At 39.5% G+C, this 15,308-nt stretch overlaps 1 protein-coding gene, 1 non-coding gene and 1 pseudogene across 10 annotated transcripts in view; 1 reads left to right on the top strand and 2 right to left on the bottom strand.

Annotated features, from left to right (window-relative positions):
• EPB41L5 (erythrocyte membrane protein band 4.1 like 5) overlaps positions 1-15,308 on the bottom strand; it is a 155,652-nt gene that overhangs the window by 135,897 nt on the left and 4,447 nt on the right. For all 9 annotated transcript variants that reach the window (XM_081575976.1, XM_081575977.1, XM_081575973.1 and 6 more), the window contains exon 2: positions 13,573-13,759. In XM_081575976.1, the coding sequence (XP_081432102.1) occupies positions 13,573-13,752 (180 nt within the window). In that variant the 5' untranslated portion in view covers positions 13,753-13,759. The remainder of the gene's footprint in view (positions 1-13,572; positions 13,760-15,308) is intronic.
• On the bottom strand, positions 3,766-4,628 carry LOC145540734 (kidney mitochondrial carrier protein 1 pseudogene; annotated as a pseudogene).
• Positions 9,322-9,394, top strand: TRNAG-CCC (transfer RNA glycine (anticodon CCC)). Its single transcript has one exon. It is a non-coding gene; the product is annotated as a tRNA-Gly (tRNA).

The raw sequence follows: 15,308 nt of genomic DNA, 5'->3' as shown, positions 1-15,308 counted from the left end.
CAAAGCAGTCAAATAAATAAGTAACTTATTAAAAAAAGAACCATACTGTTTCATGAAAGTAAGTCTCAGACAAGAAGTAAATAGGCTATCTGCAGTATGCTGATCTCTGATTTCTGATTCTCAGTTCAGTTCAGTCACTCAGTCGTGTCCTGACACCTTGCGACCCCATGACTGCAGCACACCAGACCTCCCTGTGCTTCACCAATGCCTGGAGCATACTCAAACTCATGTCCATTGAGTCAGTGATGCCATCCAACCATCTCATCCTATGTCATCCCCTTCTCCTCCTGCCTTCAATCTTTCCCAGCATCAGGGTCTTTTCAAATGAGTCAGCTCTTCCCATCAGGTGGCCAAAGGATTGGAGTTTCAGCTTCAGCATCAGACCTTCCAATGAATATTCAAGACTGATTTCCTTTAGGATAGACTGATTGGATCTCCCTGCAGTCCAAGGGACTCTCAAGAGTCTTCAACACCACAGTTCAAAAGCATTAATTCTTTGGTGCTCAGCTTTCTTTATAGTCCAACTCTCTCATCCATACATGACTACTGGAAAAACCACAGCCTTGACTAGACAGATCTTTGCTGGCAAAGTAATGTCTCTGCTTTTTAATATGCTGTCTAGGTTGGTCACAGCTTTTCTTCCAAGGAGCAAGCATCTTTTAATTTCATGGCTGCAGTCACCATCTGCAGTGATTTTGGAGCCCAGAAAAATAAAGTCTCACATTGTTTCCATTGCTTGCCCAACTATTTTCCATAAAGTGATGGGACTGGATGCCATTATCTTAGTTTTCTGAATGTTGAGTTTTAAGCTAACATTTTCACTCTCCTCTTTCACTTTCATCAAGAGGCTCTTTAGTTCTTCTTCACTTTCTGCCATAAGGGTGGTGTCATCTGCATATCTGAGGTTATTGGTATTTCTCCCAGCAATCTTGATTTCAGCTTGTGCTTCTTCCAGCCCAGCGTTTCTCACGATATACTCTGCATATAAGTTAAATAAGCAGGGTGACAATATACAGCCTTGATGGACTCCTTTTTCTATTTGGAACCAGTCTGTTGTTCCATGTCCAGTTCTAACTGTTGCTTCCTGACCTGCATACAGGTTTCTCAAGAGACAGGTCAGATGGTCTGGTATTCCCATCTCTTTCAGAATTTTCCACAGTTTATTGTGATCCACAAAGTCAAAGGCTTTGGCATAGTCAATAAAGGCTTATGAAAACTTTTATAGTCTTTATATAACATACACTATTTCCAACACACGAACAAATATAGAGAACAGAAACTTTTTTATATCTCAATCAGGCAATACTTAGCATCAATGATTAAACAAATCCACAAGCAAACAAAAAAATCCACTTTCTTCATTTTGATTATAAAAGGTAAAAATCCCTTTGCCACATTTACCCAAGGGAATGAGAGGAGGTGGGGACTTATAGTCACAGCCCTGGAAACAAGGGGACCGAGCTCCCAGTTCTTCAAGTTCTTTCTTGGGTTAGAAACTTCAACAATTGCATTACTTTTTCAGGAAGCCACAAAGAAAAAAAAAAATCAAAACAAGACTGTTTCATAAGGTATTTAATAAATCTGCACTAAAGAAATACTATATTTTTATCTTAAAAATGTGCTTTTACAGTGAGGCTTGGCTGTCTTTTCATTCTGGTGTGAACATGGACAGAGGAACCTGGTGGGCTACAATCCCTGGGGTCGCAAAGAGTCAGACACAACTGAGCAAACACACACACACACACATGAACATGTACATATCTGAACAAACTGATATAATGAATATTGCATGGTATTCAATCTTTACATGGTCTTCAAAATTAACTTGCTTATACTGTCCTAGGGAGTATATGTACACTTAAAATGTTTTCTACATTAAAAGAAAAAAAAGAGTGGCTCATAAAAAAAATCTCATAAAATAGTCAGTCATCCTTTAAACTCAAGGAACACAAAAGTGAAAGCTTTTCTATGGAAAACCCTTACCACCTCAGTGGAACTATTCTGGTAAGAAGAAAAAAAAATTCCTCTGTAAAGATATGATTCATTACAAGGGATGAGGCCTGAAAGGGCTCAGCTCTTCAGCATCACATTTGGAGCTGGTCAGGGAGAACTGGATTTCAACTTGGGTCTTGAAGCAATCAACACTCACCTGCTCCTCTGACCTCCTTTCGTGCCTTAAATCTTACTTTTGGAACTAAAATTCTGCTTCACAAAAATCTTGTTTTCAAAGTCAGCATTAATAAAGAAGACAAGGTGAAGGTGATTGGGAGGAAAATTGTCCTATCCCCAAGAAAAACATGTGTGGCTTCTATGTCACTTCAAGGGAGGAAGCAGCCCAGGGGCTGGACCGACTGGGAACCTGCATTTACTGCAGAAGTGTCTGTCCTAGAGCCCCACTGAGTATGTATTTAAGTTACTCTCAAAGGGTAGAACCGAAGGTACCCAAGTAAATATTAAATATTTCATTTCCTGGGGACGTCTTCTTGAAGTGTAAAGGTTGTGGGGCGCTCAAAGTCACTATTTTGAAAACAGTAAGATGAACACGGCAAAGAAGAATGATACCGTTTTCAGAAAAACAAGAAGGAAGATACTATATACCTCTTTTCAAACTCTAGGTACACGAAAAATCACTTTTCAAATTTCAAGCAGTCATTTTCCATCCAAATCGATTAGGAAGTCCAAGACAAGAAATAAGTTAATAAACAGGACCAGAACTAAAGTGAAATCTGGGAAATCTGAAAAAATCAACTCTTTGATTCACTTGCAACCTTTTTCTAAGGAAAACATAATAAAACCTTAACCACTTTCTTTCACATGGCTTTTATCAAAGAACCTCACTCAGAAGAAGCTCACGATAAAATAATTCTCTTCAATACACCAGACCATTTATTTTTGGATTATGGCTGTATGAAAGCATGATGTAAACACACTTATCCTACAATCAAGAGTAGCAACTACTATTTTTTTCACTTGATTCTCAATATCAGTAGCAGTTATCATCCTCATCTTACAGACTGGGAAACAGAAACTTGCTAAAATCTAAAATTAAGAAGGACCCAACTCGCTTAAAAACATCTCCCACCAACACAGATTTTGCTACCTTCCAAGCTAACGCATTATACCATCCTGAGTTTAGAAATTAATACTTTGCAACAATTCCTCACAAACCTCAAGTGGTAAAAGGTTTAAAAATCACTTACTATAAGTGAAAGACACTGCCAAAACAAGAAACTGCAAAGCACTGCAATGTTCCAGTGATCTATATCCTGCACTGTTTATACCTGAGGTATACCAGGTCTCTATGTGTGAACTTCTTCAGCAGACACAAAGCCAAAGCCTCCCAGAAGTTCAGAACAATGACACTTTCTCAGAGGCTCTATTCCATGGTTTGGATGAGCTTCTTGAGAACATCTAGGAGTCTCAGCTACGATCTGAGATCCATCAGGAGTTACTCCCTGCAAAGGAAACGATCCACAGTTCCTGACGTTCATGCAACCTTTCTTTAGCAAGAAACGTGCATTTCATGTTACATTTGATGTGGAAGGGTACTTGGCTGGTAAGAACTAGTGTCTGGATGTTACAGTTTGTGCCATTAAATGTTTGGTGCAGAGCACCCAAGGCCAAGACACAGCAATTCACACTAACACAGTTACTTGTGTTGTTGCTCACACCTAAGCATCTGGGGCGGGCAAAGCAGTGGGAAAGACTGGAAGCTTTGCTATTTCAGAAGTGAGCCTTTTCAGAAGGATGTCTCATGCAGTCTTGTCACAAATTCAATTCCTTCAACTGCTTGTATGTCACAAAGAAAATAATATTCCAAGGACCAAGTCTCAACCAACTTGGCCAAAACCCTTTACAAAGAGCAAAAAACCCCTTCATTCTTCCATGTCTATTACAAGCAACGCAGGGTACTTGTGAAACCAGGGCGTCTGCCATCAAGAATGACTCCAATTCATCGTACGTGTTCTCACATTGATAGGGTTTGAGGCCAGGGCTCCTGCCAACACAGAGCTGAAGCTTAAGAGAAAATGGGTTACACAGTGTCTCCCATTAGGTGCGAGAAAATCAGATGCTTTCAGTGAGGTTATAAACCCACAGCTCCATGCAGCCAACATTGGTGGCCCTCTGAGCAATAAGGGACACGCCTTTCCACAGTCCTCTTGTTCCCTCTTGCTAGTAAATGTTAATGAAGTTGCCTATTACTCCTCCTTGAAGGGTGTTGTTTTCTGCTGCCATCTGAATTTTCAATACATTAGCTGAAATGGAAATGGTTGAGGATATGACTCCAGAGAGAACTCCACAGACCACATTTATGAGAAGAGTTTCATCTTCTGGGCACTTGACAAATAGCCACTTTAAGCTCTGGTAGGTGCCTATCTTGATGGCGCCACAGGAGGCCTGGTGTAACATCACAGGGTACTCCTCAAATATAGTGCTTTCAGGCCTTCCTCTCTGCCTATCCTCACTAATGCATTCAACATTGCTCAATACTTGATTTCTTTAAAGTTTGCATCATTCTTCTGGTCTTGAATCTGGAGCTGTGTCTTGGTTAAATCAACTGGAAACCTACTGAACTCAGCTAGGGTGGAGGTCAGGCCTCTGTACATGAAGGGCTTCCAGTTCAGGGCCGACAAGCTCACAGCTGTCCCTTCTCCTTTGGTTCACCGAAGCATAGCCTCCAACAGGATTTTTCTAGGCAGGGGCAGCCCTGCACCTTCTCCTGCCTAGGCTTAGCAGCAGTTGGACAGAAAATGTGATCTTGATAATATCCTGTTTAGGTGAACACCTGACTCAATCATAATTTTTAAAATTATCAATCTGTTACTATCAACCCTCGAAACAGTAACTAAAACAAATGGATCTATCCCATTATGTCTCTTTTTAACATAGTGTCTTTAAAAAAATTTTTTTTATTGAAGTTTAGTTGATGTACAATATTATATAAGTTACAGAAGTACAATATAGTGATTCACAATCTTTAAAGGTTATATTCTACACTTATTGTAAACTATTGACTGCATGTCCTGTGCTATACAATACATCCTGATTCATTTTATACAGAGTAATGTGTACCTCATAGTTCCCTCCCCAAGCTTGCCCCGCCCATCTTTCCTCTCCCTACTGGTCACCACCAGTTTGTTCTATACTTTTGTGAGTCTGCTTCTTTTCTGTTGTATTCACTAGTTTGTTTTATTTTTTAGATTCCACATATAAGTGATAACATACAGTATTTGATTTTCTCTGTCTGACTTAGTTCACTTAGCATAATATACTCCAAGTTTATTTGCTTTGTTGCAAATGGCAAAATTTCATCCTTCTTATGGCTGAGTAATACTCCAATGTATATATGTACCACATCTTCTTTATACATTCCCCTGTCAATGGACATTCAGGTTGCATCCATGTCCTGGCTATTACTGTAAATATTGCTGCTATGAACACTGAAGTGCATGTACCTTTCTGAATCAGTGTTTTTGTTTCTTTCTCATTCCTTACTTTCTTAAAGATTTTTCACTTCATTGTGCACTTACTAGTTTACAGGAAATAACATTTTTGACATAGTATATCATTCAATTCTATTTAATAACTACTGAACAGACATCTATTATGTACTAGCCACTAGAGATATATGGCTGAATATGCTTGTATTTCTCATCCTTAAGCAATCACAAGGTTCTTAGTAAGAATAAAATCATTCACAACTAGTTTAAACACAATAAATATGTGTGCTATCCTTGCAGTATAAACAAAATGCCAAGGAAATGTGGGTGAGTTAAATCTGCCTAAAAGTAGTAAAGTAAAGGGTTAACACAACTCTGCCACCTTAGGCATAAACAAAATGAAGAAAGATACGGAATCTTGACAGTCTATGGTGGGGCTGAAGACAGAGAGACTCAAGACAGGCAAGAGTCAGAAGATCAAGAGGCAGAAACTGCCAACATAATACTTCCTAAAACTGCAAAACAGAACATCACTCTCATCTTTAGAATCCTTTAACTATTCCTCTTTCTCTACAGATTAAGGTGCAAATTCCAAGGCATAAGATAGTTTTTCCTAACTGTTCCCTGAGCTACCCAGGTGGCTCAATGGTAAAGAATCTGCCTGTTAATGCAGGAGACACCGGTTTGATCCCTAGATCACGAAGATCCCCCTGGAGAAGGAAATCCCATGGACAGAGGAGCCTGGCAGGCTACAGTCCATGGGGTCCAAAAGAGTTGGACAAGATCTAGCAACTAGACAACAACAACAACAACTGTTTCTTGCTTACTCTTATAGCCTTCTCTCCTATCACTTTAGCATTTTTACCTGTTTATAATTTCCCCAGTAAGTCTTACCTGAGCCTTAGCAAAATGCAGTTCTTTCTGCTTAGAATGTACTTTAGGTCTCCAATGAACTCTGATTTCAAGAATCAGTACATCTGTGTTACTGTCCAAAAAGCCAGACACTAAATCCTCCTTCCTGTGCTACTCTGTAATTCTAGTTAGTATAAACCTGTCCAAAGGCACAGGGTTGCAAAGTGGTCTACTATGCCTGGGCAAATAGTAAGAAGGTCCAATAGTGTCCACAGTGTGTAGAATATGGATGTGAAATCCTTGATCCCAGGGTCAACATCCTATTCGTCTTCATTTACTCTCCACCTTGCAGCTACTGAATATGAATCAAGCAGAAAACAAAGAGTGAAAACAAAGATCCACACAGCTCTGGCAAACTACAATTTTTCGGTTAAATCTAGACTAGTGTTCATTACTTATATCCTTTCCTCTCCTAAAAAATTAATCTAGGTCATCACCTCATTCAGACCCAGTGCTCACTTCACATCCTCTTTTTGATGAAGACTATGAGCATCAAGATAGCATCTTCCCATCAGTCTCCTAGAACACTCCTCCTATCATTTCCACCTGTGTATATAAATCCATAGAAACAAACTCAGATCTCCCCATGCAGCCATTCTCTATCTGCTGTGTTCTGTCTTCCTTTTACTGTGTTGTTTTCCTGTCTTCCTTTTACTGCCAAATCTCGTGTTTCCCCATTCTCCAACCCCCCATTTTCCCTTCATGCATTTCCTCACACAACTAAACAATATTTATTTATTAAGCACCCAATAGATATAAAGGACTACAAAACATACAAAAAATAAAAGACAGTCCCCAATAATTCCTTTAAGCCTTCTAAAATATGGCTTCTAAACACATCCCACTGAAGCCCTTTTCCCCACTTCACCCCTTATTTCCAGGACAGCCCGACTACCCTTTCACGATCTTCCACACATTCAACATTACCCTCTACACCAGAGTTCGAATTATATTTTGCTCATTTCTAATCTTCATTCTCCTCTTCCCATATACACATACAACACATTTCTTCCACTGCAAACTCACAGCCACGATTAGTCTGCAGCCTCATTATCTTACGTCTTTATTACTGTACAGGGGCTTCCCTGGTGGCTCAGACAGTAAAGAATCTGTCTGCAATGCAGGAGACCCGGGTTCAATCCCAGGGTCTGGAAGATCCCCTGGAGAAGGGAATGGCTATCCACTCCAGTATTCTTGCCTGAAGAATTCCATGGACAGAGGAGTCTGGCAGGCTATAGGCTATGGGGTTGCAAAGAGTCAGACACGACTGAGTGACTAACACTTTTCACTTTCACTTTATACTACTGTACAGTCTCTTGCTTCTCTTTCCTGTAATAAATCAACCATTAGTTCAGTTCAGTTTAGTCGTTCAGTCATGTCCGACTCTTTCCAACCCCATGAACCGCAGCACGCCAGGCCTCCTTGTCCATCACCAACTCCTGGAGTTTACCCAAACTTACGTCCATCAGGTCGGTGATGCCATCCAACCATCTCACCCTCTGGCATCCCCTTCTCCTCCTGCCCCCAATCCTTCCCAGTATCAGGGTCTTTTCCAATGAGTCAACTCGTCGCATGAGGTGGCCAAAGTATTGGAGTTTCAGCTTCAACATTAGTCCTTCCAATGAACACCCAGGGCCGATCTCCTTTAGGATGGACTGGTTGGATCTCCTTGGATGGACAGGTTGGATCTCCTTGCAGTCCAAGGGACTCTCAAGAGTCTTCTCCCACACCACAGTTCAAAAGCATCAATTCTTCGGCGCTCAGCTTTCTTCACAGTCCAACTCTCACATCCATACATGACCACTGGAAAAATCATAGCCTTGACTAGATGGACCTTTGTTGGCAAAGTAATGTCTCTGCTTTTTAATATGCTATTATCACTTCTAAATCATAGCTATGTATCACCTTTATCATGTTCCTTAACTACTAAAAAACCTCAAGTGGAATAAAACATAAGTATACAAAAAAAATCTATGCGTTCTTTTTCTTAAACAGCTTTGAGATATAAATCACATACCAGATCATTTACAACAAGGCTGTATATTGTCAACAACTCGCTTATTTAACTTACATTCAGAGTGCATCATGCAAAATGCTGAGGTGGATGAATCACAATCTGGAAGCAAGATTGCTGGGAGAAATATCAACAACCTCAGATATGCAGATGATACCACCTTAATGGCATAAAGTGAATAGGAACTGAAGAGCCTCTTGACGAATGTGAAAGAAGAGTGAAAAAGCTGGCTTAAAACTCAACATCCAAAACACTAAGATCATGGCATCTGGTTCCATCATTTCATGGCAAACAGGAGAGGAAAAAGTGGAAGCAGTGAGACTTTATTTTCTTGGGCTCCAAAATCACTAAGGATGGTGACCACAGCCGTGAAATTCAAAGACTCTTGCTCCTTAGAAGAAAAGCTATGATAAACCTAGACAATGTATTAAAAAACAGAGATATCACTTTGCTGACAAAGGTCCATTATAGTCAAAGCTATGAGTTTTTCCAAGTAGGCATGTACAAATGTGAGAGCTGGACCATAAAAAAGGCTGCATGCTGCAGAATTGATGCTTTCAAACTATGGTGCTGGAGAAGATTTTTGAGAGTCCCTTGGACAGCAAGGTGATCAAACCAGTCAATCCTAAAGGAAATCAACCCTGAATATATTCATTGGAAGGACTGACGCTGAAACTGAAGTTCCAATACTCTGGCCACATAATGTGAAGAGCCAACTCACTGGAAAAGATCCTGATGCTGGTAAAGATTAAGGGAAGGCAGAGAAGGAGGCAACAGAGGATGAGATGTGTGGATGGCATCACTGACTCAATGGAATGAGTTTGAGCAAACTCTGGGAGATAGTGAAGGACAGGGAAGCCTGGAGTGCTGCAGTCCATGGGGTCACAAAAAGTTGGACATGACTTAGCAATTGAACAACATCATTTACCCATTAAAACTATATAATTCAGGACTTCCCTGGTGGTCCAGTGGCTAAGACGCTGTGCTCCCAATGCAGGAGGCCCAGGTTCAATACCTGGTCAGGGAACTAGATCCCATATGCTGTATTAAGACCTGGCACAGCCTAACAAATATTTTTTTAAGTACACGAAGACATATTCAAACTAATTTTAGAAAATCTTCATCACCTCAAAAAGAAACCTCATAACCTTTAGCTATGGGCCTAACTACCCTTTTCACCATTCTCTCACCCTTCTACCCTAGGAAACCTCTAATGTACCTTTTCCCCCTTTTGGATTTCTCTATTCTGGACTTTCACATGAATGGAATCACACAGTGTGTGACCTTTTGTCACTGGCTTCTTTCACCCAGCATAGTGTTTTCAAAGTTCACCTATGTAGCACGTACCATGTAGAAGCTATCAGTCCTATTTCCTTTGTGGTCCAGCAGTATTCTATTTACAGATGTAACATATTTTGTTAGTCCACTGGTCTGCTGACAGGTAGCTGGGTTGTTTCTACCTTTTGGTTATCCAGAATAATGCTGCTATGGATATCTGTGTACAAGTTTTTGTGTAAACATCTCTTGGGCATATGCCTAGAAATGAAATTGCTGAATCACATGGTAACTACGTTTAATCATTTGAGGAACTACCAGATTGTTTTTCAGAGCAGCTGGACCACTTTAACATTCCTGTTGAAACATATAAGAGAGTTCAGATCTCTCCACTTCCTCACCAACACTTGATAATATCTGACATTTTTATTCTAGCATTCCAAGTTGGTATGAAATAGCATGGTTTTTATTTGCATTTCTCTGACGATTAATGTTGTCAAGCATTTCATGTGCTTGTTGGTCATTTGTATATCCTATCTGGAGGAAGGTCTACTCAGATCCTTTGGCCATTTTTAAATTGGGTTGTCTTTATTATTGGGTGCTAACAATTCTCCACATATTCCAGCTACTTATTAGATACAATTTTCAAATACTTCCTCTCATTATGTGACAGTCTTTACACTCTCTTGATGGTGTCCTTTGAGGCACAAAGGTTATAATTCTGATCAAGTTCAATTTATTTACTCTTTTATTGTTCATGTTTTTGGTGTCATTATCCAAGAAACTAGCATGAAATCCAAGGTCATGAAGATTTATTCCTATATTTTCCCCTGAGACTTTTATAGTCTTATGTTTAGGACTTTGATCCATTTTGAGTTAATTTTTGTATACGTAGGAGTTAAGGGTCCATCTTCATTCTTCTGTGTGTGTTACTCATATACAAAAGGCTGTTGAAAAGATTTTTCTTTTTCCCTGCATTGAATGGCTCTGGCAGCCTATCAAAATTCAACTGACCATAAATGTGTGGGTTTATTTCTGGGTTCTCTATTCTGTTCCATTGGTTCTTGTACCAGCAAAGCACACTATCTAGATTACTACTGCTTTAATAGTATAAGTCTTGAAATTGGGACATGTAAGTCCTACTACTTTGTTCTTTTTCAGTATTGTTTTGGCTATTCCGGTCCCATGCAATTGCACATGAATTTTAAAATCAGCTTCTCTATCTCCACAAACAAATCAGCTGATATTCTGTTGGGGATTATATTGAATCTGTAAAGTTTTGGGGGTACTGCCATCTTAATAATGTTGTCTTACAATTAGTGAACATGGGGTGTTTTTCATTTAAGATATAATGGTCTATATAATTTAAAGACTTCAGCATCTGTACCTGTAGATATATAAAAATTATTATATAATGGTTAATCAAATATTTCCTATTAATTTAAAACTCAGGAAAAGCAGAGTTTTACAAGACAAGCTGCTTACTAACCAATTCTAAGCTCATAAATCAAAGGACATACTGTGGCATTTCCAAAGATAAAGTTTAAAAAGCAGGGATAATTAGGAATTTCTACCTGATGCCTTCATTATTTACTAAAAGGCATTAGTTCCTTCAAAAAAAAAAAAAAAGTAGATTTTTAAATCCCTCCTCCAATTTTGAGAGGAAAGGAGAACTGAAGAAAGAAAATGACCATTACTACTAGTATATATTAATTTGAAGTGTATAGATCTAGATTTCTCTACTTAATTACAGGTAATCCCTTATAGATTGCCTGGGCAATCATCTGAGTTCCATGTTGATAGATATGATCAATACTGATGCTAACCCCAATGGGAAATAAGTATGTGCTTCATTTAATTTCCAAAATTAACTCTAATGGTTGAAAAGCTAAATTAGAAAAAGAGAAAGACTTTTCTTCCCAGAAATCACTATTCCTCTAGCCTTTCTCTTCAGTAAGGCAGTTTAGCTGCGGCGAGGGGGGAGGGGGGATATACCCACATATCCACACAAGCATCTACAGTTTACTAACTCTAGGGTTTCACCCACACTGCAGAGCTGAAAAGGCAACTATTCTACTTCCACAAAGAGTCAAATCTAAAACTCTTGGCTCTTTCACTACAATTGTCTGCATGAGAGAGGCTAGCTAACATTTTGGGCCTTGATCAAGCATCACAGGCCCTTACTGAGTACACCAAGCAAAGGAAACCATTCCATACCAGTCACTAGCTGTTTATTCCACTACTTTAAAACCTAGTGCTGTTTTCTCTTCTACAATACACTGCCTTTTAAAAAAACTCCTTTCCAAATTCTACTCTCCTAGTATCTTCTCCTCCATCAGCAAACTTGAGACTTCGTACTTCAAACATTAGGTAATAAGAGACTTCTTTCCACTCTCTTATACAGCAATCTCAAGTTTTTCACCACACACCTAAGACTATTTTAACGGACTAGTACACAAAACTCTTAGGATACCTGTCAAATAAGAAATGAATATGCAAACTATCCTCACAAAGTATCACATATTGGAATACGGGACAATACTGCCAATGCAGGAGACATAAAAGATGTGGGTTCAATCCCTGGGTCGGGAAGATCCCCTGGAGTAGGAAATGGCAACCCACACCAGTATTCTTGTCTGGAAAACTCCAGACAAGATAAGTCTGGTGGGCTACAGTCCATGGGGCTGCAAACTCAGGACATGACTGAGCAACTGAGCAATGTATAAACATAATAAATACTCATAAACATGACTTCAAAACATTTCAAGATATCCTGTGTCTTAAGAGTAATTTTATCATATGCCATTATTTTTAAAACGTAAAAGATATATACTAGTACATTCTAAATTATGAAATTAATCAGAATATTCATTAAAACAAGTCATTCAATTCCTTAACCTCTCACTCTGTGAGCTGAAGGTCTTCCAGAACTTATTGGACTATATATTATAGCAGCCCCCAAGCCATCACCTCACATTAAGGGTTTTTTTAAAAACTGCATTCTGGGTGAAGGAGCATGTACTAAAAAGAATCTGTGGGGAGGGAAGATACTGGAACATTCAACGACACCTCAAATCACACATTTCACAGCTCAGTTATGTAAATATTTTTATATAGGACAAAGGCATGAGAAAGAGATTTGGTATTAGCAAACAGCTCAGAAAGAAACTCTACTTCCCCCCAAACCATACAGCTACCTCTCCTCCCTCAGAAAAAGATCTGCTAGGAATAAGTGAAGTCCTTTCAAATACATTGGATTGTTTCACATTGAGTTATGATTACTCATAACTGCAAAAAAAAAAAAAACACCCAAATCTGAATATAATTACAACATCCAGTCTTAAAATAAAGATTACAGCGTATGGAAAAACCATCCTGCAAACTACTTTGGGAAGAAAGAGATGGGCAGTCAGAGCTGAGGGATATCAACAAAGTCCTTTTCCTCACTTCATTCCATTGAAATTTCTACAAGCACACCCAAGGGTGGAGAAAGCACTTGTATTGAGGAAAGGAAAGTGTTTTGAAAATTACAAAAAGGTTCAGAGAACTATGAGTCTTACCGGAACCATGTAAGTATCATCATTCTTCCCAAAGAGTCTCACTGCTTTAGTAACTGCTCAACCAAGACTGTGAGAACTCCTCAGAAAGCACACTGCATAATGCCATCCCGAAGAACGCGGGGCACGCACAAACACACACACAGGACTCAGTCAGCAACTGCCCTGACATCTGAAAGTTCCGGTTAGCTGCCACTAATTCCAGGAAGTATTTACTATCCCTCCACGTATCTCAGGCCACCTGATCCAGGCACCTGTGCACCTCGGCGCCTGATCGGCACCAGCTGGTATGAACTCATCCCCCAGCAAGGTACCAGCTCAGAAGAAGCAAGTGACCTCAGGACGAACACACAAGTCAGCCCGCCCTCCGTACCGGCAAGTCCACGCTGACGTCGGTCCCATCCAGAAGGGACACCCGGCAGGTGATGACGGCCCGCGCGTCCCCGGCCGCAGGGATGTGCGTGGCCGCGCGCTGGGCCTCACGGAGCCGGTCCTTCTCGGCCTGTTTGCGCATCGAGCGGCGCCCGAGCGTCCTGCGGAAGAAGCTCAGCATCTTGTCACTGCGGAACCAAGAGAAAGAGGGGTCAGTGGTCTCCCGCAATCTGCTCTCAAATGGCGTAGTTTAGTAAAGTTCTGTGGACATCAGCGACATCAGCGATATGTTATTAAAAAAATACACCTGATCAAGTAAATTTGAAAAAAAAAATTTAAAACTGGCTACTTCAAAGACCTTAATATAAAACAGAGCTCAGGGCATTGAGCTCACAGCAATTTTAAGCTTTCTGGACTATGTTGTAAGGAGCTAATCTGCCAAGAGGGGTAAACATTTATTAAGTTCATCAGGTCTTTTCGGTCAATAAATTATGTGTACAATAGTCATATACCCCCACAAACACTAGGATACGATGCCATACACTAAGGTGCCCTTTGATAATAACAATCATCCTAAGAAGTTTCATTACTTCTCTGACCATTTATAGTACTAACACAAAAATAATCACCTGTTTTAGCTAAAATACAAATATAATTCAAATGAAAGTTTTTATCACATATTCTACTATTACTTAGACTTTAAGCTGCTACATAATATAAACAATTCTTTACGATGTCAAATTAATGCTACTTCTTTCCTTATCTCCATTAAGAACATTAATCAAAATAATTAAGAGGTTAAATACAGCACATATAAAATAAAAACACATCATAAAAACTATCTTGCTAATCTAAAGTTTAACTTCCAAAACTAAGAAGAGTTTGAGAAATATAAGTGCATGTAACTAAGCCAAGAAATAAATTATGAATTACAGAGAAAACAAGTTGTGCAGAGAGGGAAATAATCACAGTGCACTTTATGACTCAGCTAATAATTAAGTCATAATATATTAACATTAATACTGATCTAACCATAAGTATAAAGTAACGATAACTCAGAAGAGGTGGCTAATACAGGTAAGGGTGAACAGAAAGTTAATTCCTCATCTTGCCTGGTAGGAATTCAATAGGTAGTTCATGAAACTACGTGAAACTAAAAATCAAGAAGCATCAATGAGCGTATTATTTAAAATATGAAAGTGGGGGCTTCCCTGGTGGTCCAGTGGCTAAGACTCTGCGCTTCCAATGCAGGGGGCTCAGGTTCAACCCCAGGTCAGGGAACTAGATCCCACACGCTGCACCTAAGAACCAGTGCAGCCAAATGAATAAATACGTTTAAAAAAATAAAAATAAAAAATAAAATAAAATAAAATATGAAAGTGGTTGCCTTGAGGAGGAAGAAAAATTCAGGAGTATGCTCTTTTTTAGAAGATGACTTTGTATCAGGTGACTCTTACCACTAGATAAACTTGATAAAAATAAGAGCTAACTTAAAAATAAACAAATGCTATCACATGAAAACCTAAGTATCTACAAAGATTACTGTACACACATTACAAGTATGGATGTAAGTGAAAGTCGTTCAGTCATGTCTGATTCTTTGCCACCCCGTGGACCCTGTGAAATTCTACAGGCCAGACTGCTGGAGTGGGTAGCCGTTCCCTTCTCCAGGGGATCTTTCCAACCCAGGGTTCGAACCCAGGTCTCCTTCATTGCAGGTGGATTTTTTACCAGCTG

The sequence above is a fragment of the Giraffa tippelskirchi genome, chromosome 3 (assembly GCF_054371585.1).
Source record: "Giraffa tippelskirchi isolate mGirTip1 chromosome 3, T2T-mGirTip1v1.2.pri, whole genome shotgun sequence".
Lineage (NCBI taxonomy): Eukaryota > Metazoa > Chordata > Mammalia > Artiodactyla > Giraffidae > Giraffa > Giraffa tippelskirchi.
This window is presented reverse-complemented; position numbering and strand designations above follow the sequence as displayed.